The sequence below is a fragment of the Crinia signifera genome, chromosome 9, assembly GCF_055691185.1.
Source record: "Crinia signifera chromosome 9, ASM5569118v1, whole genome shotgun sequence".
Classification (NCBI taxonomy): Eukaryota; Metazoa; Chordata; class Amphibia; order Anura; family Myobatrachidae; genus Crinia; species Crinia signifera.
Window position 1 is genome coordinate 127518198 of NC_139225.1, and position 24465 is coordinate 127542662.

At 47.3% G+C, this 24465-nt stretch overlaps 1 protein-coding gene across 2 annotated transcripts in view; it reads left to right on the forward strand.

Moving 5' to 3' along the window:
- The window catches only part of SPTBN4 (spectrin beta, non-erythrocytic 4), a 135181-nt gene that overhangs the window by 17337 nt on the left and 93379 nt on the right, over positions 1 to 24465 (forward strand). For both annotated transcript variants that reach the window (XM_083159722.1, XM_083159723.1), the window contains exons 5-18: positions 174 to 347; positions 3220 to 3311; positions 3393 to 3473; positions 6316 to 6431; positions 8078 to 8190; positions 13342 to 13529; positions 13657 to 13774; positions 15135 to 15293; positions 15427 to 15729; positions 16815 to 16965; positions 17201 to 17514; positions 17687 to 18246; positions 18446 to 18583; positions 20075 to 20831. In XM_083159722.1, coding sequence (XP_083015848.1) covers positions 174 to 347; positions 3220 to 3311; positions 3393 to 3473; positions 6316 to 6431; positions 8078 to 8190; positions 13342 to 13529; positions 13657 to 13774; positions 15135 to 15293; positions 15427 to 15729; positions 16815 to 16965; positions 17201 to 17514; positions 17687 to 18246; positions 18446 to 18583; positions 20075 to 20831 — 3264 coding nt within the window. The remainder of the gene's footprint in view (positions 1 to 173; positions 348 to 3219; positions 3312 to 3392; positions 3474 to 6315; positions 6432 to 8077; positions 8191 to 13341; positions 13530 to 13656; positions 13775 to 15134; positions 15294 to 15426; positions 15730 to 16814; positions 16966 to 17200; positions 17515 to 17686; positions 18247 to 18445; positions 18584 to 20074; positions 20832 to 24465) is intronic.

Here is a 24465-nt window from a genome sequence, read left to right on the forward strand (position 1 = left end):
CTGATTGATTGGTGGTTTATCACTCTCCATTTTATCACTTTTCATGGCTTGTCTGGAGCAGATTGCGGTGTCTGTGGTAATAGTGATTTCCTTTCTCCTTCCTGCCTTCATAATGGGGTATGAGCGGAGTGTGGTTTCTGCACTAACAATGAGTCATTTATTTCCGTAAATAGCCTAAACCCACCAGAGGCCGGATGAGAATCCACTCTTTGGAGAACGTGGACAAGGCCCTCCAGTTTCTCAAGGAGCAGCGTGTGCATCTGGAGAACGTGGGCTCACATGATATAGTAGATGGAAATCACCGACTGACCCTGGGCCTTGTCTGGACCATTATCCTCCGTTTCCAGGTATTCTACACCACAGAATCCAAATCACATTGAAATACAGATAATATATTAGAAACTTGTAGAATGTGTGTTTATAACACAAATAAAGATGCTACAGGACATTTCCTAGGTAATATAGCCCAGATCTGTCACTCTGTGACCGTGTGTATAATGCTGGGAGGAGTCATAGAGGTCGATCCTATTTGTCCCAAAGGGTGCGAGTGGCTGTTCGGGTGCCGTTTAAACGCTGAAAAAGTTACCCGCATTAAGCCTATCTCACACCCTTTGCAGGGCCGAATTCGCTTAAAATTGCTCTCACCCCTATGGAGGTGCAAGCACTTTTAAGAGAATTCAGCCCGCCGTAAAGTGCACCCAGTGGCGTGATGATTCGCACTCGCAAATCAACCGCACATAATAGGATCGACCCCATAGAGTGACAGATCGGGGCTAATAGCCTATCCAGGGCCACCATTAGGGGATTGTTATGGGGACACTTGTACCAGGCCCTGACACTCTGAGGAAAGGGGAGGGCCTGGCTCCCTTGCTGCCTGCCCCTCCCCCCCACTCACAGCAGGGACTTAGCCATGGGTCCCTTGTGGCCTCTGCCCCCTTCACACAGAATACAGCTGCGTCCGGATCCCCTGCTGCCCATCGCTCCCCTCCCAAGTCACAGCCACTAATCCCCCACCCAACTGCTGCACCCCCTCACCGCCCCTCCCCCACCCACACCACACACATGCGGCACCCCTGCACCTGCAACTCCACCACCCGCAGCACACCAGCACCTGACCCTCGGACACCCACGGCACCTTCGGACACCCTCCCCAACCTGCAGCAACCCTGCATCTGCCACTCCCCCACCCGTAGTATTAATGCACCCACAGCACCCCCACACCCGGACCTCCTCAACCTGCAGTACCCCTGCACCCAGCCACGGCAACACCGCACCTGCCCATCCCTCACCCTCAGTACCACGCACCCATCACTCTCCCAACCACACCACCCCCGCTTCCACACCCACAGCAGGGAATCCTCCATATAATAGTAACCATATGTCACACAATAAAGGCGTTCACAGGTTAAGGGGGCGGAGCTCCTTATGACGGTGTGAATCACCTATTTAATATATATTAAGACATGGCCTTTACTAATATAAATAATACTCCTGAAATGACTGCTTTGTTATACTACCTCTGCCCCTTACTGTGACATAAGTCAGGCTGTCTCCTCAGGAGTATAACATCAGTGCCAGTGTGCCGGCACACGGTTGGAATAACACCGCATAGCTCAATAGCAGGGATATTCAACATGCTGCCTTCAGCTGTTGTGGAACTGTACATACCAGCATGCCCTGCTGCAATTTTAGCTTGCCCAAATAGCAAAACTGTGGCAGGGCATGCTGGGATGTGTAGTTCCACAACATTTGAAGACCCGCATGTTGACTACCTCACGCCTGCATGAATAAAAATTGGAGACGGCACATTAGATCCAACTGATCCAACCACTACATTCTCTCTCAGCCCAACAGACAGGATCCCTAAGGAATTCATTATGACAAAGAGGAGGACGAAGAGAAAAATTGATGGTTGTGATGAGTCTGGCTCATAATCAACCTTTGCATTCTTATAGTGATTAACCCCCATCATTATCATTTACCCACATCCATATCAATAATAACCATGTATCCACAAAACCAACCCCTGCAACCTAATAATGATTAATGCCCCATCCTCATTAACCTCCATCAGCATTATCATTAACCCCCACGTCATCATATTCAACACAGCATTCTCCAAGTTATTGCTTTCTTCCCTCTGGATAATGAATGGCATACACACCTGTAATTCGCTCTCCCCCTGCTGAGTCTTAGCTCATGTATGAGCAGTGGATAGAGGAAATGTCCTCGCTCTTCTGCTTCTCTTGTCATTGATTGGCTTAAGACGAAATTGCACGGTGCGGTGATGACCTCACCAGAGCATATACTCAGTATGTGATCATGCGGAAAGAGAATTTGCCCCCCCCCCTCCATTTTTACACTAGGGACATGAGGCCCATTCTGTCATGTGGAAAAACCTTATCCCAAAGAGAGCCCATGTTATGGTGCCCCTTTCCACATTATTTTTAAGGAATAGATTTGGACACAAATCCCGACTTTGCTGCACTTCAGAGCTCATTGTTATTCAGGGGAACATTCATTAAGCTCGGTAAAGTGTCTGGTTTTTATTAACAGCCAATCAGCTCCTAACTGTGAAGTTACAGGCTTGGTTTGAAAAATGACAGGTAGGAGCTGATTGGCCGGTGATAAAAACCAGACACTTTATAATTTCACTGAGCTTAATAATTCTATCTCTCACCTACACATTACAGTTTTTAAATAACACATTTCAATATACCCAGGATTCAAACCCATAACCCCTTGCATTCCAGTTAAACACCCTACTCATCGCGTTTTTTAATGATAAAAACTATAAGAAGCTACTTTTATTTTGGAAAGAATAATCAGCATTGCAACTGAGCAGATCTATGTAGTGTGCAGCCACACATCCAATCCCAGGTAGCCAGACACTACATAGACCTTCTCAGCTGCAATGCTGATAATTTTTTCATGAATAGGAATAAGTTGTGTTCGCATCTTGAAGTGTAATAGTGCGACCAAATAAAAAAAGAGCTCGCAACTCACAGATGTTGTGTAGGTACTAGCGATGGGAGGAGTTCAGAGAAGTCAGAACATGCCGGGCTTTAAAGAGGAGGGAAGCTACAAGTGAAATTAATTGAAACAGATAATTAACAAATGCCACCGCACAGCCCTGGTTACAGCCCTGTGGAATACATGTGTGTATGGGGTTTGTCTGATCGCTTCCATTAGCACATGGTTCTCTTTACTTCCTTACAGATCCAAGTAATAAAGATAGAAACGGAGGACAATCGTGAGACGAGGTCGGCAAAGGATGCCCTCCTCCTGTGGTGCCAGATGAAGACTGCAGGGTGAGTTGTGGGCATTTATCACATGGGGGAGTGAATCAATAAATATATATAATATCAATATAACATTCTGTGTGTTTACAGCTATCCAGAGGTCAATATCCAGAACTTTACCACCAGCTGGAGAGATGGGCTGGCATTCAGTGCGCTCATCCACAGGCACAGGTACAGTGCGGGTAGTGTTATCGTCACCACACTTCATCAGGTGCTAGCATCACATACAGAGATGCCTCTCACAGTCACTATTACATGTTGGCAATCTGAATGACAATGAGAGTTCTGTAGGGCTTAGGTTACAGCTGATTGTAAAGATGCCCCGTGTGCTCCAGTTTAAGATGTATCTGCTCACTTGTGTGGATGCAAATGCATTTTTAGTTGCATATTGAGAGTTGCGCAACCTTCAGTCTAATGTCTATTGCTAATAGCGAATGCTAAAGCAATGGCAAGGCATGCTGGGATGTGTAGTTTCACAACAGCTGGAGGGCCGCAGGTTGGACATGCCTGGTCTAGTGTATGGCTATGTCTGGAGTGGTTCCGGTATAGGGGATCCACTCTTGGTTGAACGCTTCTAGTTAGAAGCCTAAATATAGTTAACTAGATCGACAGTAACAAAAGTTAGACGCAAGTGTTAGATCGACAGTTACTAGTTCGATAAGCGTTTTTCGCGGTGTTTGGGTGCATATGTCAACATAGGTCAACATGGACACCAAATAAGAATATTGTGTCCCCTTGCATTATAATCTAAAGGCCCCCATTCATTAGGCCGACTTGTCCAAAGGACAATTCGGGACCTAATTTCCCCTGACCTCCCCCAGCAGCTGCCCGGTGAGCTCACTAACGAGTTGGCACTTGATGTGCCATTTTTCACATGGAATAAATCGCAGAAAACCTACAGTATTATGCTGCAAACAAGTCGGGATGCAGTTTAAATCCCGGCGGTCGGGATCCCGGCGTTCAGAATCCCGACGCCGGAATCCCGAACGCCGAAATCCCGACACTTTCTCCCCCCGTGGGTGTCCACGACACCCTCGGAGGGAGAATAAATTAGCGTGGCGAGCACAGCGAGCCCGCAAGGGGGGGGGGGCGATCCACGTCACCCCCTTGTCAAGATTTCGGCGTTCGGGATTCCGGCGTCGGGATTTTGAACACCGGGATCCCGACCGCCGGCTTTTCGTGCCGAATCCAACAAGTCATTTGATGGTAAGTATAATCGAATGATTCCTCCTCTGTGCGGGCACTTGCGAGCGGATGTGTTAGCATACACATCTGCTCGCAGTGTAGCAAGGGGATCCGGCAGGGGTGGCATGCGTTCGCCAGGGGGTGTTAAACCCACTCGTTAGGCACTGAATATACAAAGCCTAGCGAGCAGAGCTGAATCAGCCCCATAATGACATACAGATGGAGCCAGCTTTAACTTTGCCCGGCGCTCGCCAGAGACTCCTCTCTGGTGTGCGCCGACGATAGGGACTGGGACGCGCGTGCGTCTCACGCGCATGCGCGTCCCAGTATCAGGGCAGTTGGGCAGCGTCTCCCTGCCCGTCTCCGCTTCAGGGAGACGCTGGCCAGTTCAGAGGGGGGGGGGGGTCGGGGCAGCGAGGTGGACCAGCGGTGGCGGCGGGGACCCCTGGCAGGCTCCGTTGTCATGGGGTGCACGAGCGTCTTGTGTGTGTGCGCCCCTGGCGGTACCCGGCCCCTGCAAGAACGCCAGTGGCTCCATCTGTGGAAACCAGGAAGATAACGCTACAGATTGGTTCTGGGATTTACTAATGAACAATCATGCTGCAAATAATGCAAAGACTTTAAAGTTTGGAGGAAATTCGGTACTTGTTTCCTAGCACGGCCTCTGTCGTGGGTGATCACATACCTTAACTTAAGGACGCGACCAACGCGATTTTAGGGCTATTTTTAGCCTTTTCCCCGACAATTAAAACCATTGCATCCATCGCATGCCTTAAGTTAAGGCATGTGATGCGACAAACGCGATTTAACATTGAATGCATTGTATCCAATGTTAAATTCCTATGTAAAATCGGGTTCATTGTATGCCATTATAATGGCATACAATGCGACCGATGCAATGGACCCGATTTTACATAGGGAACAATGTTAAATGGGCCAAAGGACCCGATTTTTCATTGTATACCCACCCTGATGGGTAATTTACATTATAAATGCCCCCCCATTGTTAACGCCACCCCACGATGAACGCCAACCCGAAGCATGGGGAGTGCAACGAGCCCGCGAGGGGCAGCGGTACGCATCCTCCGACCTTTTCATACCCCCACTATCCACGTCGGCGTGGAGTTGATTTCATATAGTGTGGCGATTGCAGCGCGCCACCGAGCCCGAAGCGTGGCGAGCAGACGCGTAATACCTGTGAAGTAATGCGCGTCCTCTCGCGGGGCTCGCTCCGCTCGCCACGCTTCGGGCTCGGTGGCTCTCTGCGCTCGCCACACTATATAAAATCAACTCCACGCCGACGTGGATAGTGGGGGTATGAAAAGGTCGGAGGACGCGTACCGCTGCCCCTCGCGAGCTCGCTGCGCTCACCACGCTTCGGGTTGGCATTCATTGTGGGGTGGCATTAACAATGGGGGGCCATTTGAACCATCAGGGTGGGGAAACAATGAAAATTGGGGTCTGGGGGGCATTTAACATTGGGGCCAATGTAAAATCGGGTCTCAGGGACCATTTTACATTGGTTACAATGTAAAAACCGCATCGATCGCATCCCATGCGATTTGGTTGCATGCAATGCGATCGACGCGATTTTTTGGGACCCGATGGATACAATTTCCATCGCTGGCGACGTGCTAGGAAACAAGTACCGGAAATTCTTATATAACTGAGAACTCCGTGTTGTGTCAAAATATCGCATCTTAAAAGTTTCCCTGCCCAAGGATTGAAGAGAGCCCTGGTGTCTTTCTCATGTCTGCTCCTTGTTTCTTTCGGACCAATCATTTTCCAGACAATATGACTATAACCACCTGTGTTTCTATATTTATAGACCAGACATCATTGACTTCAGCAGACTGACCAAGTCGAATGCAGCGTACAATCTCCAGCAAGCCTTTAATACAGCCGAGCATCAGCTTGGTCTGATCAAACTGCTGGACCCTGAAGGTGAGCATCTAGTAGACGATTATTTCATTGGCCTAGTTGGGTGACATTTGGGTGTTTGGTTCCATCAGACGTGTTGCATAATAAAGGGTAGGGAAGCAATAGAATATGCATAGCCATGGGTGGTAATGGCTGTTATGAATCAAGCTTCTATATCATGAAGGTGAATGTGTTCTAGAACCTCACACTTCTGGTCTCTCAGGGGCTGGTTCTGAGGGGTAAAGTTACTAAAATGAAAAGAGGTGATGTTGCCCATATTGCCTGCTTTGAGCATCTTTAGAAGCTCACCAGTAGATGCTTGTACCTGCCCCAGACCAGGTGCAGAACGTCAGTCAGGGTACGGCCTCCTGTGGGATCAATTAATTGTCAGAGTTCGCAACCCATTATGCAGCACACCGGTGACCCTCCTATAACACTGCACATCACTATGCACCTGGATAGTGACTGCCCAGGGACCCTAATACAATCCAATATATTTCTGAGATCATACATCTCAATACCTACTGAGACTCACATGGAGAGCATGCACTGTGCAAACCAGTGCTCTGGCTTCATGGGGTGCACGCGGTGCGCTACTCTGTGCTCACCATAGAGAGCCGGTACTGTGTGCTCACTCACCGTGGAGAGCAGGCACTGTGCTGCATAATCACCATGGAGAGCCTGTGCTGTGGGACTGTGTGCTCACTCACCGCGGAGAGCAGGCACTGTGTGACTGTGTGCTCACTCACCGTGGAGAGCAGGCACTGTGTGACTGTGTGCTCACCGTGGAGAGCAGGCACTGTGTGACTGTGTGCTCACTCACCGTGGAGAGCAGGCACTGTGTGACTGTGTGCTCACTCACCGTGGAGAGCAGGCACTGTGTGACTGTGTGCTCACCGTGGAGAGCAGGCACTGTGTGACTGTGTGCTCACTCACCGTGGAGAGCAGGCACTGTGTGACTGTGTGCTCACTCACTGTGGAGAGCAGGCACTGTGCAATTGTATGCTCACTCACCGTGGAGAGCAGGCACTGTGATACTGTGTGCTCACTCACTGTTGAGAGCAGGCACTGTGCTACTGTGTACTCACTCACTGTGGAGAGCAGGCACTATGTGACTGTATGCTCTCTCACCGTGGAGAGCAGGCACTGTGCTACTGTGTACTCACTCACTGTGGAGAGCAGGCACTGTGTAACTGTGTTCTCACTCACTGTGGAGAGCAGGCACTTTTCGTCTGTGTGCTCACTCCCTGTGGAGAGCAGGCACTGTGCAATTGTGTGCTCACTCACCGTGGAGAGCAGGCACTGTGCTACTGTGTACTCACTCACTGTGGAGAGCAGGCACTGTGTAACTGTGTTCTCACTCACTGTGGAGAGCAGGCACTTTTCGTCTGTGTGCTCACTCCCTGTGGAGAGCAGGCACTGTGCAATTGTGTGCTCACTCACCGTGGAGAGCAGGCACTGTGCGACTGTGTGCTCACTCATCTTGGAGAGCAGGCACTGTGCAACACTGCATAGTTACCATGGTGCGCAGGCACTGTGCGACTTCACCTTGGAAAGCACGCACTGTGAGCACTGTGCGTAATCACCTGGGAATTACTGCACTATTGAAAATTGAAGCCTTATATAATAGTTTCTGTGACACCCTCTGTTTGTTCTGTCTTTTCTTCTAGATGTCAACATGGAGCATCCAGATGAGAAATCCATCATCACATACGTTGTGTCTTTTTATCACTACTTCTCCAAAATGAAGGCTCTGGCTGTGGAGGGCAAGCGCATTGGAAAGGTAACATACACCTCCTGTCATGTGATGATTTTATACATACAGTGCACAGCAGACAGTGGGCTGTATAGGGAGCGCATTGGAAAGGTGATGTACACCCCTGTCATGTGTTTAATATATACATACAATGCACAGCAGAGAGTGGAGAAAGAACTCTACCAGCTCTCTCCTCTTGTTATTTTTTTTCTTCGGGACACGTCAGGGGCCACAGGGCTAATGCTGGGTAGTGCAGTGGCAGAGAGAGCATTCCAGGACCCGAAAGGTTAAACTTGTTCCTGCCTCCCAGGCAGACCAGGCTCCTGCTCTCCTCTACCCCGCTTCCAGACCAGGCAACTCAGTTTTTTCGGTGCTGGCAGGAGCCAACATGCACTTTACAGAGGGGCTGCACTAAGCAGCCTTACTTAATTAAATTTTTTCACTTATTTTTACACTGACTTTGTTCAGTGACAGAGCAGCAGCGCTCCCCACCTGGCGGCCATTTGTTAGCGGGGGAGTGGACTCTTCCCACAGGCCCCCTCCCCCGGGAACAGTAGGATGGCCTACCCATACAGGTTCTCACCACTGCTCCTTCCTGCCTGCCTGCTGCACATGTGGAGGGACACGGAGAGCTCATCAGCCACCCCGAATCCCACTCCTTCACTGCCAGAGAGCCTGGACCAGTCCATCCTGTACTTCTCCTCCAAGGACACAGGTAGGACACAAAGCTGCTTAAGGAGCTGAGGGGTAGATTTATTAAGCTCGGTGAAGTGATAATGTATCTGGTCTTTATCAGCGGCCAATCAGCTCCTACCTGTCATTTTTCAAACCAAACCTGTAGCCGCACAGTTAGAAGCTGATTGGCCGGTGATAAAGTACCAGCCACATTATCACTTCACCAAGCTTAATAAATCTGCCCCTGAGTGACATGTTTTCTTTGCATTGTATACTTGTATGCTTGCAGTGTATTGTGTACTGCTTTAACACTATCACGGCCTCTCAGAAGTATATTGTATTAACTGTGCCTCTTTAAGCTGCCTGTTCACTGTTTCAGTGCAATAGGACTACAAATGTCTTCAAGGGGTAACAGACACTGGTGCTCCAGCATTGATGTCTTGTACATCCTGTAATGGTGGCCCATCCCCCCGGGACTATGTCCAGGATGGCTTATGCGCAAACTGCTGCAGCCTCCTCTCATGAACCTGCTTGGGCCACGTCCCTTACTCAGGTGATGGCGCAGCTAGTACAAAAGCTCTCATCTGTACCGCCCCTGCAGCCTGTAAGGCCATCCTCATCCCTGGCATTCGCTCCCCCTCTCAGGGCGTAGGTGAGGGCGACCGCCCGTCACCGCTGACAATCCGTTGCTGCTCCATTGCGGTCCCAACTTACTGCTTTCTGCAGTTCCGGTGCTCCTGCTCCTCCTGTTAGAATGTCACATACAAAATGGCCGTCGCCTTATAGCAGACATTATTTAGGATGCAAGAGGAGGTCACTGCCTCCTCTAGCATCCTTAATAACTGTTTGCTGTGAAGGGGGCGACCATTTTGCAAGTGACATTGTAACATGACAAGCAAAAGCGCTGGGACTGCAGACAGCAGGAAGTCCGGACCACAACGGAGCAGCTACGGTCAGGCCTACCCCTTCACTCCTACCCCTCCTTCATCATGACACTAGATACGGAAGGGTAGGATGAGCAGGATGATGAGGGGGAACTGGTGGATGGGGGATGCCTCAGCACGCATTGATGTGGTGGCCTTAGTCACAGCGGTAAAAGAGGCCCTGAATTTACACAACCCAGCCGAACCGTCCAGATCCTCCGGCCCTACTTTTAAACATCCTAAGCGGACCATGGCCGCATTTTCCAAGTCTAAGGACTTGGAAGATACGCTCTCGGAGGCTTAGGGTCATACCCAATAGGAAGTTTATACTACCTAGAAGGTTCTCCTTCCTTTACCCCCTCCCACAGGAGGATAGAGTCAACTGGGAAAGGGTCCCCAGGGTAGACTCACTATCTCCCTAAGCTTGTGCAATCCTCTACACTCCCCATCCCTCAAAGACCCAGCAGATCGGAAGTTGGAGAACTTTGTAAAACTCATTTATACCACTCCCGGTGAGGTGCCTAGGCCCGTCCTAGCCTTGGCGGCTAAGGCCATGGTGGAATGGGCAACTACCCTTGCAGCTACCGTTGCGAAGGAGGGCATGCAGATGACCTGTTGCCTACTATTGACATGATGCATCAGGCTGCACTCTATTTAGGAGAGGCTGCACTTAATGCAGCTACCCTAACCTCCCGCATGTCTGCTTCTGCTTTTATCCATAAATGCACAATTTTATCCAGACAATAGAAGGAAGGGTGAAATAGTCCCAAGGCGCAAAGCCAGAATCCTGCTGCCGTGCAATGGAAAGTGAGGATCACCAAAATCCTCTTGTAGTCGATATTCTTGGGAAAAAACAAAGTATAACAGGCGCTGGATTCTTTGTTTATCCCCTTAGAGGCGTGGTCATTTGTGGACGTCTCATATAAGGTAGGTGTATAAAAGAAAGCAAAAAAACATATATTAGTGCAATGTCTATATTGCTGACAGAGAAGGGGTAGGTAGGGTCCAAATATAGTGGATGGGTTCCCGTACCCTCACCCTACTTGTTTGCGCTACTTTCTCTTTTTTCTTCACATTCAGGATGCGTACCTGCTTATTCCCATCAGGCCAGAACATCGATGGTTTCCGCGGTTTGCACTACAGGACCATCATTTCCATTTTCAAGCTCTGCCTTTCGGCCTGCCAACTGAACCTCAGATGTTTACGAATGTCATGGCAGTGATGGGCAGCAGACTTCACAACCAGGGTGTACGGATACTGCTGTTTCTGGACGACCTGTTGATCCTGACACAATCACCAGAGGTTCACCAAGCTTATTTGACTACGGTGGTGAGGGTCTGGGAATGGCACGGCTGGATCATATATTGGCCCAAGTCCTCCTTGATTCCAGCGCAGTCTATGATCCATGTAGGAGACCAGTTGGATACTGTACATCAAAGGTCCTTTCTCCCAGAGGAACATCGCAGTACACTGCAGTCCCGTGTCCGACGTCTCCTCTCCCACAGGCGGGTGTCCATTCATGCCTGCATGAGGGTCCTGGTCTCGATTGTATCAGCCTTCGACTCGGCAGAATATGCACAATTCCACTCACGTCCTCTACAATGGGAGATCCTCACCAATTGGTCAGGATCCTACACCAATACTCAGTCCCACCTGATTGCCTTATCACCGACTGTACGTCTCTCTTTCTCCTAGTGGCTTCTAGACCAGAACATCACAGCGAGGAGACCATTTTTGGTTCACGAGTGGACTCTTCTCACCAAGGATGCCAGCCTCCGTGGTTAGGCAGTGGTGACTGCCCAACGATCCTTCCAAGGTTTATGGAATGCACAAGAAGGCCAGCCAGTATCATTGAACAGAGCGCTGTCTTGTGGGCCCTTGGTCGCCCTGTGCAGGTCTAGTTGGACAATGCAACGACGGTGGCTTATATAAACCACCAAAGGAGCACTTGCAGTCGGTCATAACAGAGACATCCCGCATCTTTCAATGGGTGGAGGGGAAAATTCCTGCTCTCTCAGCGATATTTATCCCGGGGGTCTTCAATTGGATAGCGGACTTCCTGAGCCGTCAGACTCTGGATGCTGGCGAATGGGCTGTCCATCCGGAAGTGTTCCAAATGCTGGTACGACGTTGGGGCAGACCCGAGGTGGACTTGATGGCATCACACCACAACCACAACGTCACCCTATATGGGCCCAGGTCTCGCGACCCAGGAGCCTGCATGGTAGACGCCCTGTCACCCCCGTGGCCATTTGCTCTTAAGTACGGCTTTCCCTCGATCTCGCTCCTCCTCAGAGTAATTCACAAGTTTAAGCGGAAGGGGGCACATTGATACTTGTGGCTCCACATTGGCCCAGACGGATCTGGTTCTCAGATCTCAGTCAGTGGCCCCTCCGATCCGTCTGCCTCTACGTCCAGACCTGCTCACTCAGAGAACGTGTCTATCTGAACTTGCAGCATCTGGCTTTTACAGGGTGGCTGTTGAGTCCTCCCTGTTAAGAGCCAAAGGCTTTAACTCAAGGGTCATCTCAGCTATGCTCAAGGCCCGCAAACCTTCTTCGGCTGGGGCTTACTATTGCATCTGGCGGGCTTACTTTTCCTGGTGTCGCACTCGCCATTTCAATCCCAGGATCCCTTGGCCAGGGTCCTGTCATTCTTACAAAAGGGTCTATAGGCTGGATTGCGCTTATCTTCTTTAATAGTACAGGTTTTGGCTCTGTCCATCCTGTTCCGTAGGAAGGCTTTATTGCAGGATGTCCACTCTTCCATGCAGGGTGTTCTCCATATCCAACCTCCCTTTGTTCCCCAGTTGATCTTTCCCTGGTACTCGCGGCTCTTCAAGCCCCACCATTTCAACCATGGACCTTTGTTGGCTCACCTGAGTTGAGTGAACTCACATATGTTCAGAATGTGTTTCTGTATGCTGTTTCACTTCGCTTGTTAAAAATTGAGCACCGAAAAAACTGAGTTGCCTGGTCTGAAAGTGGGGTAGAGGAGGGGAGGAGCCTGGTCTGCCTGTGAGGCAGGGAGAAGTTTAACCTTTCGGGTGCTGGAATGCTCTCTCTCCCACTCCAATACCCAGCGTTAGCCCTGTGGCCTCTGACGTCCTCGAATAAATCTCGTTTTTTGAAATAGGAAGAGTTTTATTCATCTTATGTGATGGTACTACCACCGCGTAAGGGAAGGAGGGAGGAAGTCTTCGGAGACTTGCTAACTTCGGGTGACTGTCGCCAGGTGGACACTGCTTGACATACTTTAGGTCAACCTTTAAGGTCAACAGGGCTTAGGTCGACACATAAAAGAGGTTGGCATGGCTATGGTCGACAGGGCGGTAAGGTAAACACAATCATTAGGTCAACAATGGGAAGGTCGACATCGTTTTTCCTGTCCCCCCCCCCCCCCCCCCCCAAACAGTCAAACAGTCAGTATTTTATACCCTACCATCTACTAGGAAGAATATAATAGTGCCCAAAGCATGGCGAGCGGTACAGGGATACGGTGTCCATGTGGACTTGCATTGAAGTTCGGGTCAAAAAATGTGTATGTGTAATAGTAGAGTGACGCTGACCATTGTCTGCAGGTGCTGGACCAGGCTATTGAGACCGAGAAGGACATCAATAGGTACGAGGACTTAGCATCAGAACTTCTGGACTGGATTGAAAGAACCATATCGATCATCACTAACCAGAAGTTTGCCAATTCCTTACTGGGCGTCCAGCAGCAACTCCAGGCGTTCACCACCTACTGCACCACAGAGAAACCCTGCAAGTGAGTGTGAGGCACATCTGCACCCATCCTCCTGTACTTTCTGTACATTGGGCATACAATGGTCTCGATACAGGCATATTGCTATCTGGTTCATAATCCAGACATTCCACCATTTGTTTTTACTTAGGTTTCAGGAGAAAGGGAACTTGGAGGTTCTTCTCTTCACCATTCAGAGCAAGATGAGGGAAGAGAAACGCAAACTGTATGTCCCTACAGAGGGGAATAATATCTCTGATATTAACAAGGTATGGCCTATATATAACCCTTTATCTATGTAGTATTGTCCAAGGGTCTGATTCAGAGTTGAACGCATAAGCAAAATCTTTCTCAAATGGCTAAATCCATGTGCACTGCAGGTGGGCAGATGTAATGTGCAGAGAGAGAGTTAGATTTGGGTGGGTTGTGTTCAAACTGAACTCTAAATTGCAGTGTAAGAATAAAGCAGCCAGTATTTACCATGAACAGAAACAAAATAACTCACTTAAATCTAACTCTCATAAAATTCAATAATAATTACCTGATTTAAAACAAATCTAACCACCACTGCTCGTGTTACATCTGCTGCATGCAGCATGGTTTTATCCATAACAGAAAAAATTTGCTTTGTGATCAGTTTTGAATTAGATTATATATGTGTATCACATGCTGTATAATAACCAGTAGACTATCAGTACAGATCACATCAGTGCGTATCACATGCTGTATAATAAACAGTAGACTATCAGTACAGATCACATCAGTGCGTATCACATGCCTTATAATAACCAGTAGCCTATCAGTACAGATCACATCAGTGTGTACCACATGCTGTATAATAACCAGTAGCCTATCAGTACAGATCACATCAGTGTGTATCACATACTGTATAATAACCAGTAGCCTATCAGTACAGATCACATCAGTGTGTACCACATGCTGTATAATAACCAGTAGCCTATCAGTACAGATCACATCAGTGCGTATCACATGCTGTATAATAACCAGTAGACTATCAGTACAGATCACATCAGTGCGTATCACATGCTGTATAATAACCAGTAGACTATCAGTACAGATCACATCAGTGCGTATCACATGCTGTATAATAACCAGTAGACTATCAGTACAGATCACATCAGTGCGTATCACATGCTGTATAATAACCAGTAGCCTATCAGTACAGATCACATCAGTGTGTACCACATGCTGTATAATATCCAGTAGCCTATCAGTACAGATCACATCAGTGTGTATCACATACTGTATAATAACCAGTAGCCTATCAGTACAGATCACATCAGTGCGTATCACATGCTGTATAATAATCAGTAGCCTATCAGTACAGATCACATCAGTGCGTATCACATGCTGTATAATAATCAGTAGCCTATCAGTACAGATCACATCAGTGTGTATCACAAGTATAATAACCAGTAGACTATCAGTACAGAACACATCAGTATATATCACACGCTGTTTCAATAGATTGACAATACAGAATTAATCAGTTATCAGGATAATTAGCTGCTCTGGGAATGTTAATGTGATTACAAAATGTATGATCATTAACTAAATTCAAGAAAATATACAGTACATGATCACAAGATGTTTTTGAATTTGTCTTAGGCTTGGACACGGCTGGAGAAGGCTGAACATGAGCGGGAGGTGGCACTGCGCAACGAGCTCATACGTCAGGAGAAGCTGGAGCTGCTGTCCCAAAGATTTGATCAGAAAGCAGCCATGAGGGAGGCTTGGCTCAGCGAGAACCAGCGCCTGGTGTCCCAGGTAAAACGCGAGCAGCGGTGAGGATGTCCTTCCTTACCGTGTGTCACATACAGTATGTGTGATTGCATGTTACATATCATCTGAGTAGGTGAAAAGCCTTGATTTTATAATGCGTGAATGTTTTTCTTGCCAGGATAACTTTGGTTACGACCTGTCTGCAGTGGAGGCCGCTATGAAGAAACATGAGGCCATTGAGGCGGACATCTCCTCCTATGAGGAGCGGATCCAGGTGGTGGCTGACCTGGCCCAGGAGATGGAGTCAGAGGGTTATTATGATATCTGTAGGATAACAGCCCAGAAAGAGAACATCCTAAGGCAGTGGAACCTCCTGAAAGATCTCCTCCGCTCCAGAAGAGGGAGGTTGGAGAAGAACTTGGCCCTCCAGAAGATATTCCAAGAAATGGTGTACATGATAGACTGGATGGATGAGATGCAGGTAATGAGCGGGTAGGCTTATAGATATGGGGAGAGTGACCGGTCATGGCTGTAAGACATGACAGTAAGGAGTGAGTCATTTTTGCTATGAGGAGATGACAACTTTGACGTGATCCAAGCCATAGTTCATGGGATTGGTCTCACAGTGACTGATTACATCAGGGGTAAAGGCACATGATGGGCCTGACTCGGGGATAATGTTCACATAGTTTGGAAGTTTGTGTGTCACATAGATTTTGTGCTCAAATATGTTGTTGTGATTGATATACACACGGTCTCTGAAACATCTTGAAAAAGTGCTGGGCAGCGAAAAGGAGATGGCTTAGGGCACATACAGAGATGGTCCATATCGTAGAGGGGCAAGAGCCACCAGACCAGGGGTGTCCAAACTTTTTGTGACGAAGGCCAGATTTGGTGAAGTGTAAATGTGTGGAGACCGACCATTCAGCCTGACATTCTTTGAATCATTAATCACATCAGAATGGTCCCCCACTCTGCCCCCATTCACTGTATGTCCCCCAGCCTGCCCATCCTTCACTGTATGTTCCCACTCTGCACCCATTCACTCTGTCCCCCAGCCTGCCCCCCTTCTCTTAATGTCCATCAGTGCCTCCATTCATTGTATGTCCCCAAGCCTGACCCTCCTTCACTGTATGACTCCCATTCACTGTATGACCCCCATTCACTATGTACCCACCAAACACTGCTGTCACTGTGATTGTGGAGTAGGGTGATATACGATTGCAGCAGCAGGGGTAGGACGCCAAACACATCTGACTGTGGCGGCCGGCACCTCCTCACTGCAGCAGACAGCAAGGTAAAGGCGCGCTCGCCGGGGCCCCACCTTTAGTGTTCTGTGCTGTGCTTCCCACATCTGATGCTCTGCCCGCTTCCAGCTGGAGGCTGCGGGCCGCTTGAAATGACAGCACGGGCCGCATTTGGCCCCCGGGCCTGACTTTGGACATCCCTGCACTAGACGTATGCATAGTTGCAGCTGCATCTGACTCCCAATCAGTCCCAATGTACAGCATGTGGCCGACTCCCCAATCCAGTGTGTGTGTATAGAGAACTCTCTGTGTTCCTCAGGTCCCCCTTTCCTCCAAAGATTTTGGGAAGCATCTTTTGGAAGTAGAAGACCTTCTACAGAAACACAGCTTGCTTGAGGCCGACATCACTGCTCAGACTGAGAGAGTCCACTCCCTAAATCAGGCTGCCCTGAAGTTTACTCAGTACACTGGTGAGTGAAAGCAGAACAACATTCTAGCATTTTCGCATTGTGTATTCAGCAACTAGGAGGAGACAAACAGGACATAGATTCCCTGGTTCAGCATTTATCTGTGATAAAATAATGTGGAGTAATTTCAATGTCTTACTGTAGAAGATTTAGATCAAAAACGTAAACCCCAAACGTGCATATATTATATTTAGCCAATTCGGGCCTGCATTCCAAGTAATTGTCATGTTTCTCGCAGAATATCAGCCCTGCGACCCCCAGATCATCTGCAACAGGGTAGAGCATGTCAAGAGCTGCTTGGAAGCACTACGGCAGCTGGCGGAGAAACGCCGAGGTGAGCTGGAAGAATCAAAGCATCTCTGGTGCTTTCTGCATGAGGTCGAGGAGGCTGAGGGCTGGATTCGAGAGAAAGAACAGATTCTGTCTGCTCCACAAAGTTATGGGAAGGATCTGAGCAGTGTCCTGCGGCTTCTGAGCAAGCACAAGATACTGGTGGGGGAGCTCGGAGGGAGATACGCTATGCTACAGCAGACCCTCCAGAAAGGGGAGCAGGTGACTATTGTTCCTTTATGTTCTGGCCCAGTAAGTTCTCATTTGCTTGCAGCTACTATTGTAGTGGTTTTATTGAACATGTCGCTTGTATTTTACACACTGTAGATCTAGAATTGTAGATTTTGATAGTAAGAAATTATGGAACTTTTTACAATTAACTTATGTTTTCCAGGTGCTAACCAAAAGACGGCGAGGAATGTCTGGGCTTCGCCAGAGGATGCAAGAGGTGAAGCTGAAATGGGAGAACCTGGAGAAGGCCTCCAATGCCCATCAGATAAAACTCCAGGAGGCCTCCAATTTCCATCAGTTCAATGCAGACACTGTGGAGCTTGCAGGTTGGCTGCAGGACACCTATCGCCTGGTGTCCAGTGATGACTTTGGACACGATGAGTTTTCCACCCAGTCGTTGGTCAAGAAGCATCGGGCGGCCACTGAAGAGATAGAGAAACACAGAGCTGCTGTGCTGGGATTGAGGAAACAGTTGTCGGACCTGGGAGCAGATTATAGAGACCAGGTGGATGTGCAGATCAGTATTGTGGAGGTGGAGCAACTCTACGGCGAGGTGGTGGAAGTAGCCACCCTGCGGAGCCAGTGGCTTCAGGATGCTTTAGATGTCTACAAAATGTTTGGGGAGGTTAACTCCTGCGAGGTGTGGATAGATGAGAAGGAGCAATGGTTAATGAAGATGGACATCCCACAGAGACTGGAGGATGTGGAGGTTGTCCAGCACAGGTGAGAACCACCTGTCAGTCCATCTTATGAGACCCCTTAGTAGCATAGTTATGTGTTATTGTGTGTGATATAATGACTGACAGTTTGTGCTATTATTTGTCCAGAACCCTCTTCTTCTATCTTACATTTTGTAAATATATAATAAAGAGGGAGTTTGGGTGATTGTCAGGTGACCAGGAATCTTCCTGATGGGTTGCAGGTTCGAGAGTCTAGACCAAGAAATGAACAGTCTGATGGGTCGTGTACTGGATGTCAACCAGATTGTGCAGCAGCTACTAGAGGGAGGACATCCCAGCTCCTCCGAGGTCCGGGCCTGTCAGGATCACCTAAACAGCAGGTATTGAAACGTCACAGGGGACAGCGTAAAAATATGCATGTTGTGTCTGCGTATGCCCAGGAAATAACATGCACATAGAAGCGGATGTATATGGACTTGCAGCTGACGCTTGTGGCTAGAGAGAGAGGCCGGACTGGTAAGAGTAGCAGGGATCAAACGTAGACCTTATACGCCCTGTCAGTAGCTGTAGCAATAGCAGGAACATATGGGTCAGTGAACAGTTGATGATTAACCTCTTCTGATTGGCTGATTGCAGGTTTCGTGTTGTTGAAAGGTGATAGGCTCTTTATTCATTGATCATGCCAATAGTAGAACATTTAGCTGTGTTTTTCTAATTTGTACACAGAAGAGAGTTATACACTAATGGGCGGATTCTGATTTAGTTATACACTAATGGGCGGATTCTGAGTTAGTTATACACTAATGGGCCGATTCTGAGGTAGTTATACACTAATTGGCTGATTCTGAGTTAGTTATACACTAATGGGCGGATTCTGAGTAAGTTATACACTAATGGGCCGATTCTGAGTTGCACGCCAATCTCAGTGCGCACATTTCACAGGGAAATGGACTCCTGTGCCAGATCAGGAACCCGCACATGGATAGGAATCGCTGGAGTGCATAGATGGATCTGTCTGTTGATGGGCCATGCTATCCATCCATGTGATCATTCTGTACACGTCCGCCCTGGAGCAGTGTCATGGGCCGATTATCGCATTCTCATAATCTAGTAAGCAGTCAGGTGTCTGTCTCCGAATCAGCCCCATAGTATGCAGCCACCGTCTTCATCCTGTTCCTCCAGATCTAACCACATTCCTATAAACATTCCCATCTTCTCTACAGTACCTGTCTCTTGCCCCTAATTTGCATACAATACAATTGGACAGGAAATGCCGGCTGAGTGTCTTCAAAAGTGCAAAATAATGTTGACTTATGATACCAGGGAGCAGGGCACTTTCATAGTCCTTAAACAACATATATAATCCATAAATGTAGATGTCCAATTTCTCATTCTGTGACAGGAGGTATGATATCTGAGATCCTATGTAGTCCCCTAGTCCTCTGTTTTCAGCCACATCAGACAAATTCTCCCTGCAGTGTCCTTCAAATCAGAATACTGGAGAGATAGTGTGACATTGAGATCCATTGATCTCTGGGCCACACCACCCCTTGCTGTGAAGAGAATGGTGCTGGCATTAATTTCTCATAGTAACCATGGACAGCACAGGAAGTATGGAAATTGATCTCAAGGCCACTTGATTTCTCTGGTGGCTTTCTCCTGGTGTGTGTGTGTGTGTGTGTGTGTGTGTGTGTGTGTGTGTGTGTGTGTGTGTGTGTGTGTTAATGTATTGATCCCATGCTTCACCATGTATAAAAAAAAGTCTATCATTGCTGGCCATTTCAGCTTGCCAGTGTTACTAGTAGCTCTGCATTATAAAGTTACTTGCATTCAAGGTATATGCAATCAACACCATTGTTGTGTTTGAACAGGTGGAACAGAATTGTGGAGTTAGTAGAGCAGAGGAAAGAACAAATTACCTCTGTCCTTCGCCTGCAGAACTATTTCCTAGAGTGCAATGAGGTCAAGTCACAGATCCGTGAGAAAAGGAAGGCCATGGAGACCACCCAGTGCGGTAGTGGAGAACTGGGTGGGGTGTTGACTCTGCAGAGGAAGCTGTCCAGCATGGAAGCAGCCCTGGTGGCTCTTGAGCCCAAGTTGGTACAGCTGCAGCAAGATGCAGAAACCCTTACCACCGGCCACCCATCGCAGGCCATGGAAGTGCTGGTGCATTTTGAGGAAATTAGCGGGGAATGGGAAGCCTTGAAGAGGACTATACAAGGGTGTGAGGATTCCCTCACAGTTGCCAACAAGTTACAGCAATTTATTCAAGACCTGGATAACTTCCTGACTTGGTTGGTCAAGACACAAACTGCCGTGGCTGCTGAAGAGTTACCGTCCAACCTATTGGAGGCTGAGAGATTGCTTGGGCTCCACGGTGCCCTTAAAGAAGAGATCAGCAGATATGAGGAGGACTACAATAACATCCAGGCAGTCAGTGATCTCCTGAGCCTGGAGGAGGCTGATCTCCCATACCTTTCTCTCCAGCAATGGTTGCAGAAGCTGGAGGTAGGATGGCATAAGCTGCTGCAGATGTGGGAGAACAGGAGGGAGGTCCTTGTACAGTCCCACATCTTCCACTTATTCTTGAGGGATGTTAAACAAGCTGATGCATGTCTGAACAACCAGGTGAGAAATGTTCTTGTTTGATGTATGTACTATGTAATAAGCCGCTATAGAAAAATAATTAACAGCTGTATTATTTGCACACACTGTTCTAAGGGAGTGATTCAGGATGGCTCAATGTGAGCCTAATTCGGTCTGGGACAGATGTTGCGGGTCACCGCATGTGTATGGGGAAAATACGCATGTGCAGATTCAATGTGAGAACGCCTTTGGCGATTATTACACTCGACTGGCGTTCAGAGGGGAGGGAAGGGGGTAAGGAGCGGCAGGGGAACGCCCAGCATTTTATGGACATCCCCAAGAAAATTCTGGGAGTTCCCCTTGGAACGCAAATGGGCGGATGGCTGCTTGGGGCGAGCGACTAGCTTTCCATTCGCATGCTGGTACGGACATTCGCACAGCGGGTGTTTTCTCGTCCAGAAGGTGGTGTTTCACCGATGGTCAGGGGTCAGGGAACTTGTTTACCTTTTACTCCAAAATATATTTAGATACGCCGACGTTACCCCCTTGATTTGAAAGGAAGGAAATCATATTTTATTATTAATTTAATTAATTAATATCACAGCAAAATAAATATAGTTTGTGTTTATATATATACATATACTGTATATATTCATTTTATTGTACATACATTTAATGTAGCCCCGGAGGGCTCAGGATTGCAGGCGGAGCAGGAGCCAGAGCTGAATATGCTGCCAGTCTCGGCAGCGCAACCATCCACTACCCCAGTGGTTCCCAAACTGTGTGCCGTGGCTCCCTCGGGTGCCTCAGAAGACTTGCAGGGGTGCCCTGGGTTGGTGGTCCAGGACAAATTAAAATAATTTATGATCAATTTAACAGGCAATCCCAGTGCTTGTGGCTGACAAACATAACATGTGTGGACAAAAAGTAGCAAGTCCTGTCCCTCACAGCATAAATGACCCTGAGGGTGATATATAAAAACTATTTACTTAATTTAATATTGTTTTTTGAATTTCTCAATAACAAAACATTCGCCTAGGGGTGCCGTGAACATTTTTTGATGCTCTAGGGCGCCGTAATTCAAAAAAGTTTGGGAATCACTGCACTACCCCCAGGAATTTCATTTTTACCCCATTTGGGGTAATTTACACCTTGTTCCCCGACCACTGCTCTAAGTGAATAGAAACTAAAGGTGCATATTGAAATTTTTTACATTTTCTGTCACAACAGAAGTTATGTGAGCCACCTTGACCCATACTTGCCTACTTTTGAAAACTGGTTTCAGGGAGATTATAGTTGGTAAAATAATTTTGCACAGCGCCCCATTGAGGGGGTGTGTCATGCTCCACCCAAAGGGCATGCCTAGTTACATATATGGTGAGAATGTGAAAAGAGATAGTGCACGTGGCACCTAGAAGCGTGGTGGTTGTGTACTGCTACATCTGAGAGGAATCTTTTAAAATTACTTATATCCAAATGTAGATGAGCCCCAAAGCAGTTAGTAAGAGATACTATACTTATATAAGTGCTAGGAAATGGCTCTGATGATTCAATGTAAATGTATCTATCGCTCATTCCTTTTTTCCCAAAAAATGTAACACTGTAATGTGATCTAGGTGAAATGAAGGAGATTGCTAGACTAATGAGGGAGAGAGGGAGATTGCTGCTATTTCAGGGAGTCTCCTGCAGAATGCAGGAGGGTAGGCAACTATGCCTTGACCTGTGTGACAAATGGCAAATCATAGTCAACATACTGTACCTTGTCTGCGTAGGAGTGCTATAGATCCCCTGTTTAAATGATGCTGGTCATTAATTCCAAAATTTCTGTGCCACCAGTTTTGTGTCAAGAGCTTAATTCTTGGAGAAAGCCTTGGTTTACTACCTGCCTTCATTGTTATGGGCCATGAAAATACCTGTACTGCAGTTATGTATTATTCTAATCCAATTCTCAAAGCATGAATTTGTTAAAAACACAGAGACAGCATGGCCGATATTCATTTACCTGTGATCACTGATCATGAGTAATTGGCTCACCAGGAGCTGTCCAACGGCTTATAGGGGATTTGTTTTCTCATGCTGTATGCGGCAGGAAAAGCAAATTCCCTGAAAGCAGCCAGTGGGGCTGCAGTGCTAAAAATACTTTCACTGACCCTGCACATTTTCAGGAAAAAAATGTGTCTTTTATGAAGCAATCTCATTGAATTGCCTGGAATAGCCAATATGTTATTGGGGGCAATTGCAATAGTGTTAAATGAGGTTAACCATTTGAGTGCCAAGTGTGAAAATTGCAAAAGCAAACATTTTTATTCATCATAATGACCTTTAATATTTACCTTATAGATGAAATATTGGGGGAAATTTACTAAAGGAAATTTGTAAAAAATAGGTGTATTTGTATCCAGAAATACACTCATTTTTGACATTTACTATCCCGAAAATACGGCAATTCGTATTCGTATTTATGTGCTATCAATACGAATTGCCGTATTTTCGGGATAGTAAATGTCAAAAATAAGTGTATTTCTGGATACAAATACACCTATTTTTTTTACAAATTTCCTTTAGTAAATTTCCCCATAATCTTTTTTTTTTTTTTATAAATTTTTTTCATTTCTACTTGTACATTGGGCATTTTTGGCAGATATTTTGCACATCTCACAGAGATGTTGGCACTCAAAGGGGAACATGAGAAAATGCAATGCTTAACCCTTGGAGTGCCAAGAAAATGTGTCAAAATTTTTATTAACCCTTTGCTTGCCAAACCTTGCTGTGAGAGATCCCCAAAAATATCCGTTAAAAATGCCAGCGTCGCGCACAGCGACTGTTCTTTTTTTCTGGGTGCAATATTCAACTAAACTTCAATTAATTGGCTTGGCTGTATCTGTCTTTATACTATAAAGTATACTATACAGTATTTATATATTTATACAGTCGCTGTGAGCGATGCTGCCATGTTTTGCAGCTATTTTGAGGATTGCTCACAGCGCTGTTGGCACTCAAAAGGTTAAGGTGCATACACACGGTTTGATTCCGCTTTCGATTCGATTTCTATTAGGTACGGACTATTAGACCTGCTCTGAAGTTTTTTCTACTCCTTTTCAATCTCCACTATTTTGGATTCAAATTTTAAGCGGTGTGCATTGGATTTGCTGTTGGATTTGCTGTTGGATTTGTTATTAGATCAACACTGGCTCCAGGCAGGAGATGGACATCGAATCGAATGCTGCAGTGGACACATTAGATTTGTATTATCTACTATTAGATTTCCACTATATAGTCTTGGCTGCCAAGACTGTTTTTCTGTTTGATTTACACTACATGGGAGCGCGCACTGGGATCGAATCTGCATCGAATGTAGAAAAACCATTCAATGTTCTATTGAATTTTGCTTCTACAGTAGGGATGCCAATCCCGGGGCATTTTTTTCATTCCCAGGAATCGGGATTGAAAAATGCTCAATCCTGGTATTGTCATCTCTAAGCAGTTTAGGCCAAAAAACATGCTAAAAAGAAGCCCAGTCCCCCCCGCTCCGGCCGCCCCGCACATTCATTTACACGGGCAGCCGGGAGCAGGGCAGACATTCTGCAGACAGGAGCAGGTGGCGTCAGCGGCGGTAGCAGCAGAGCCGCCCGGACGCTGCCAGGTCCGGACTCAATGGTGAGAGATGATTCTGGAG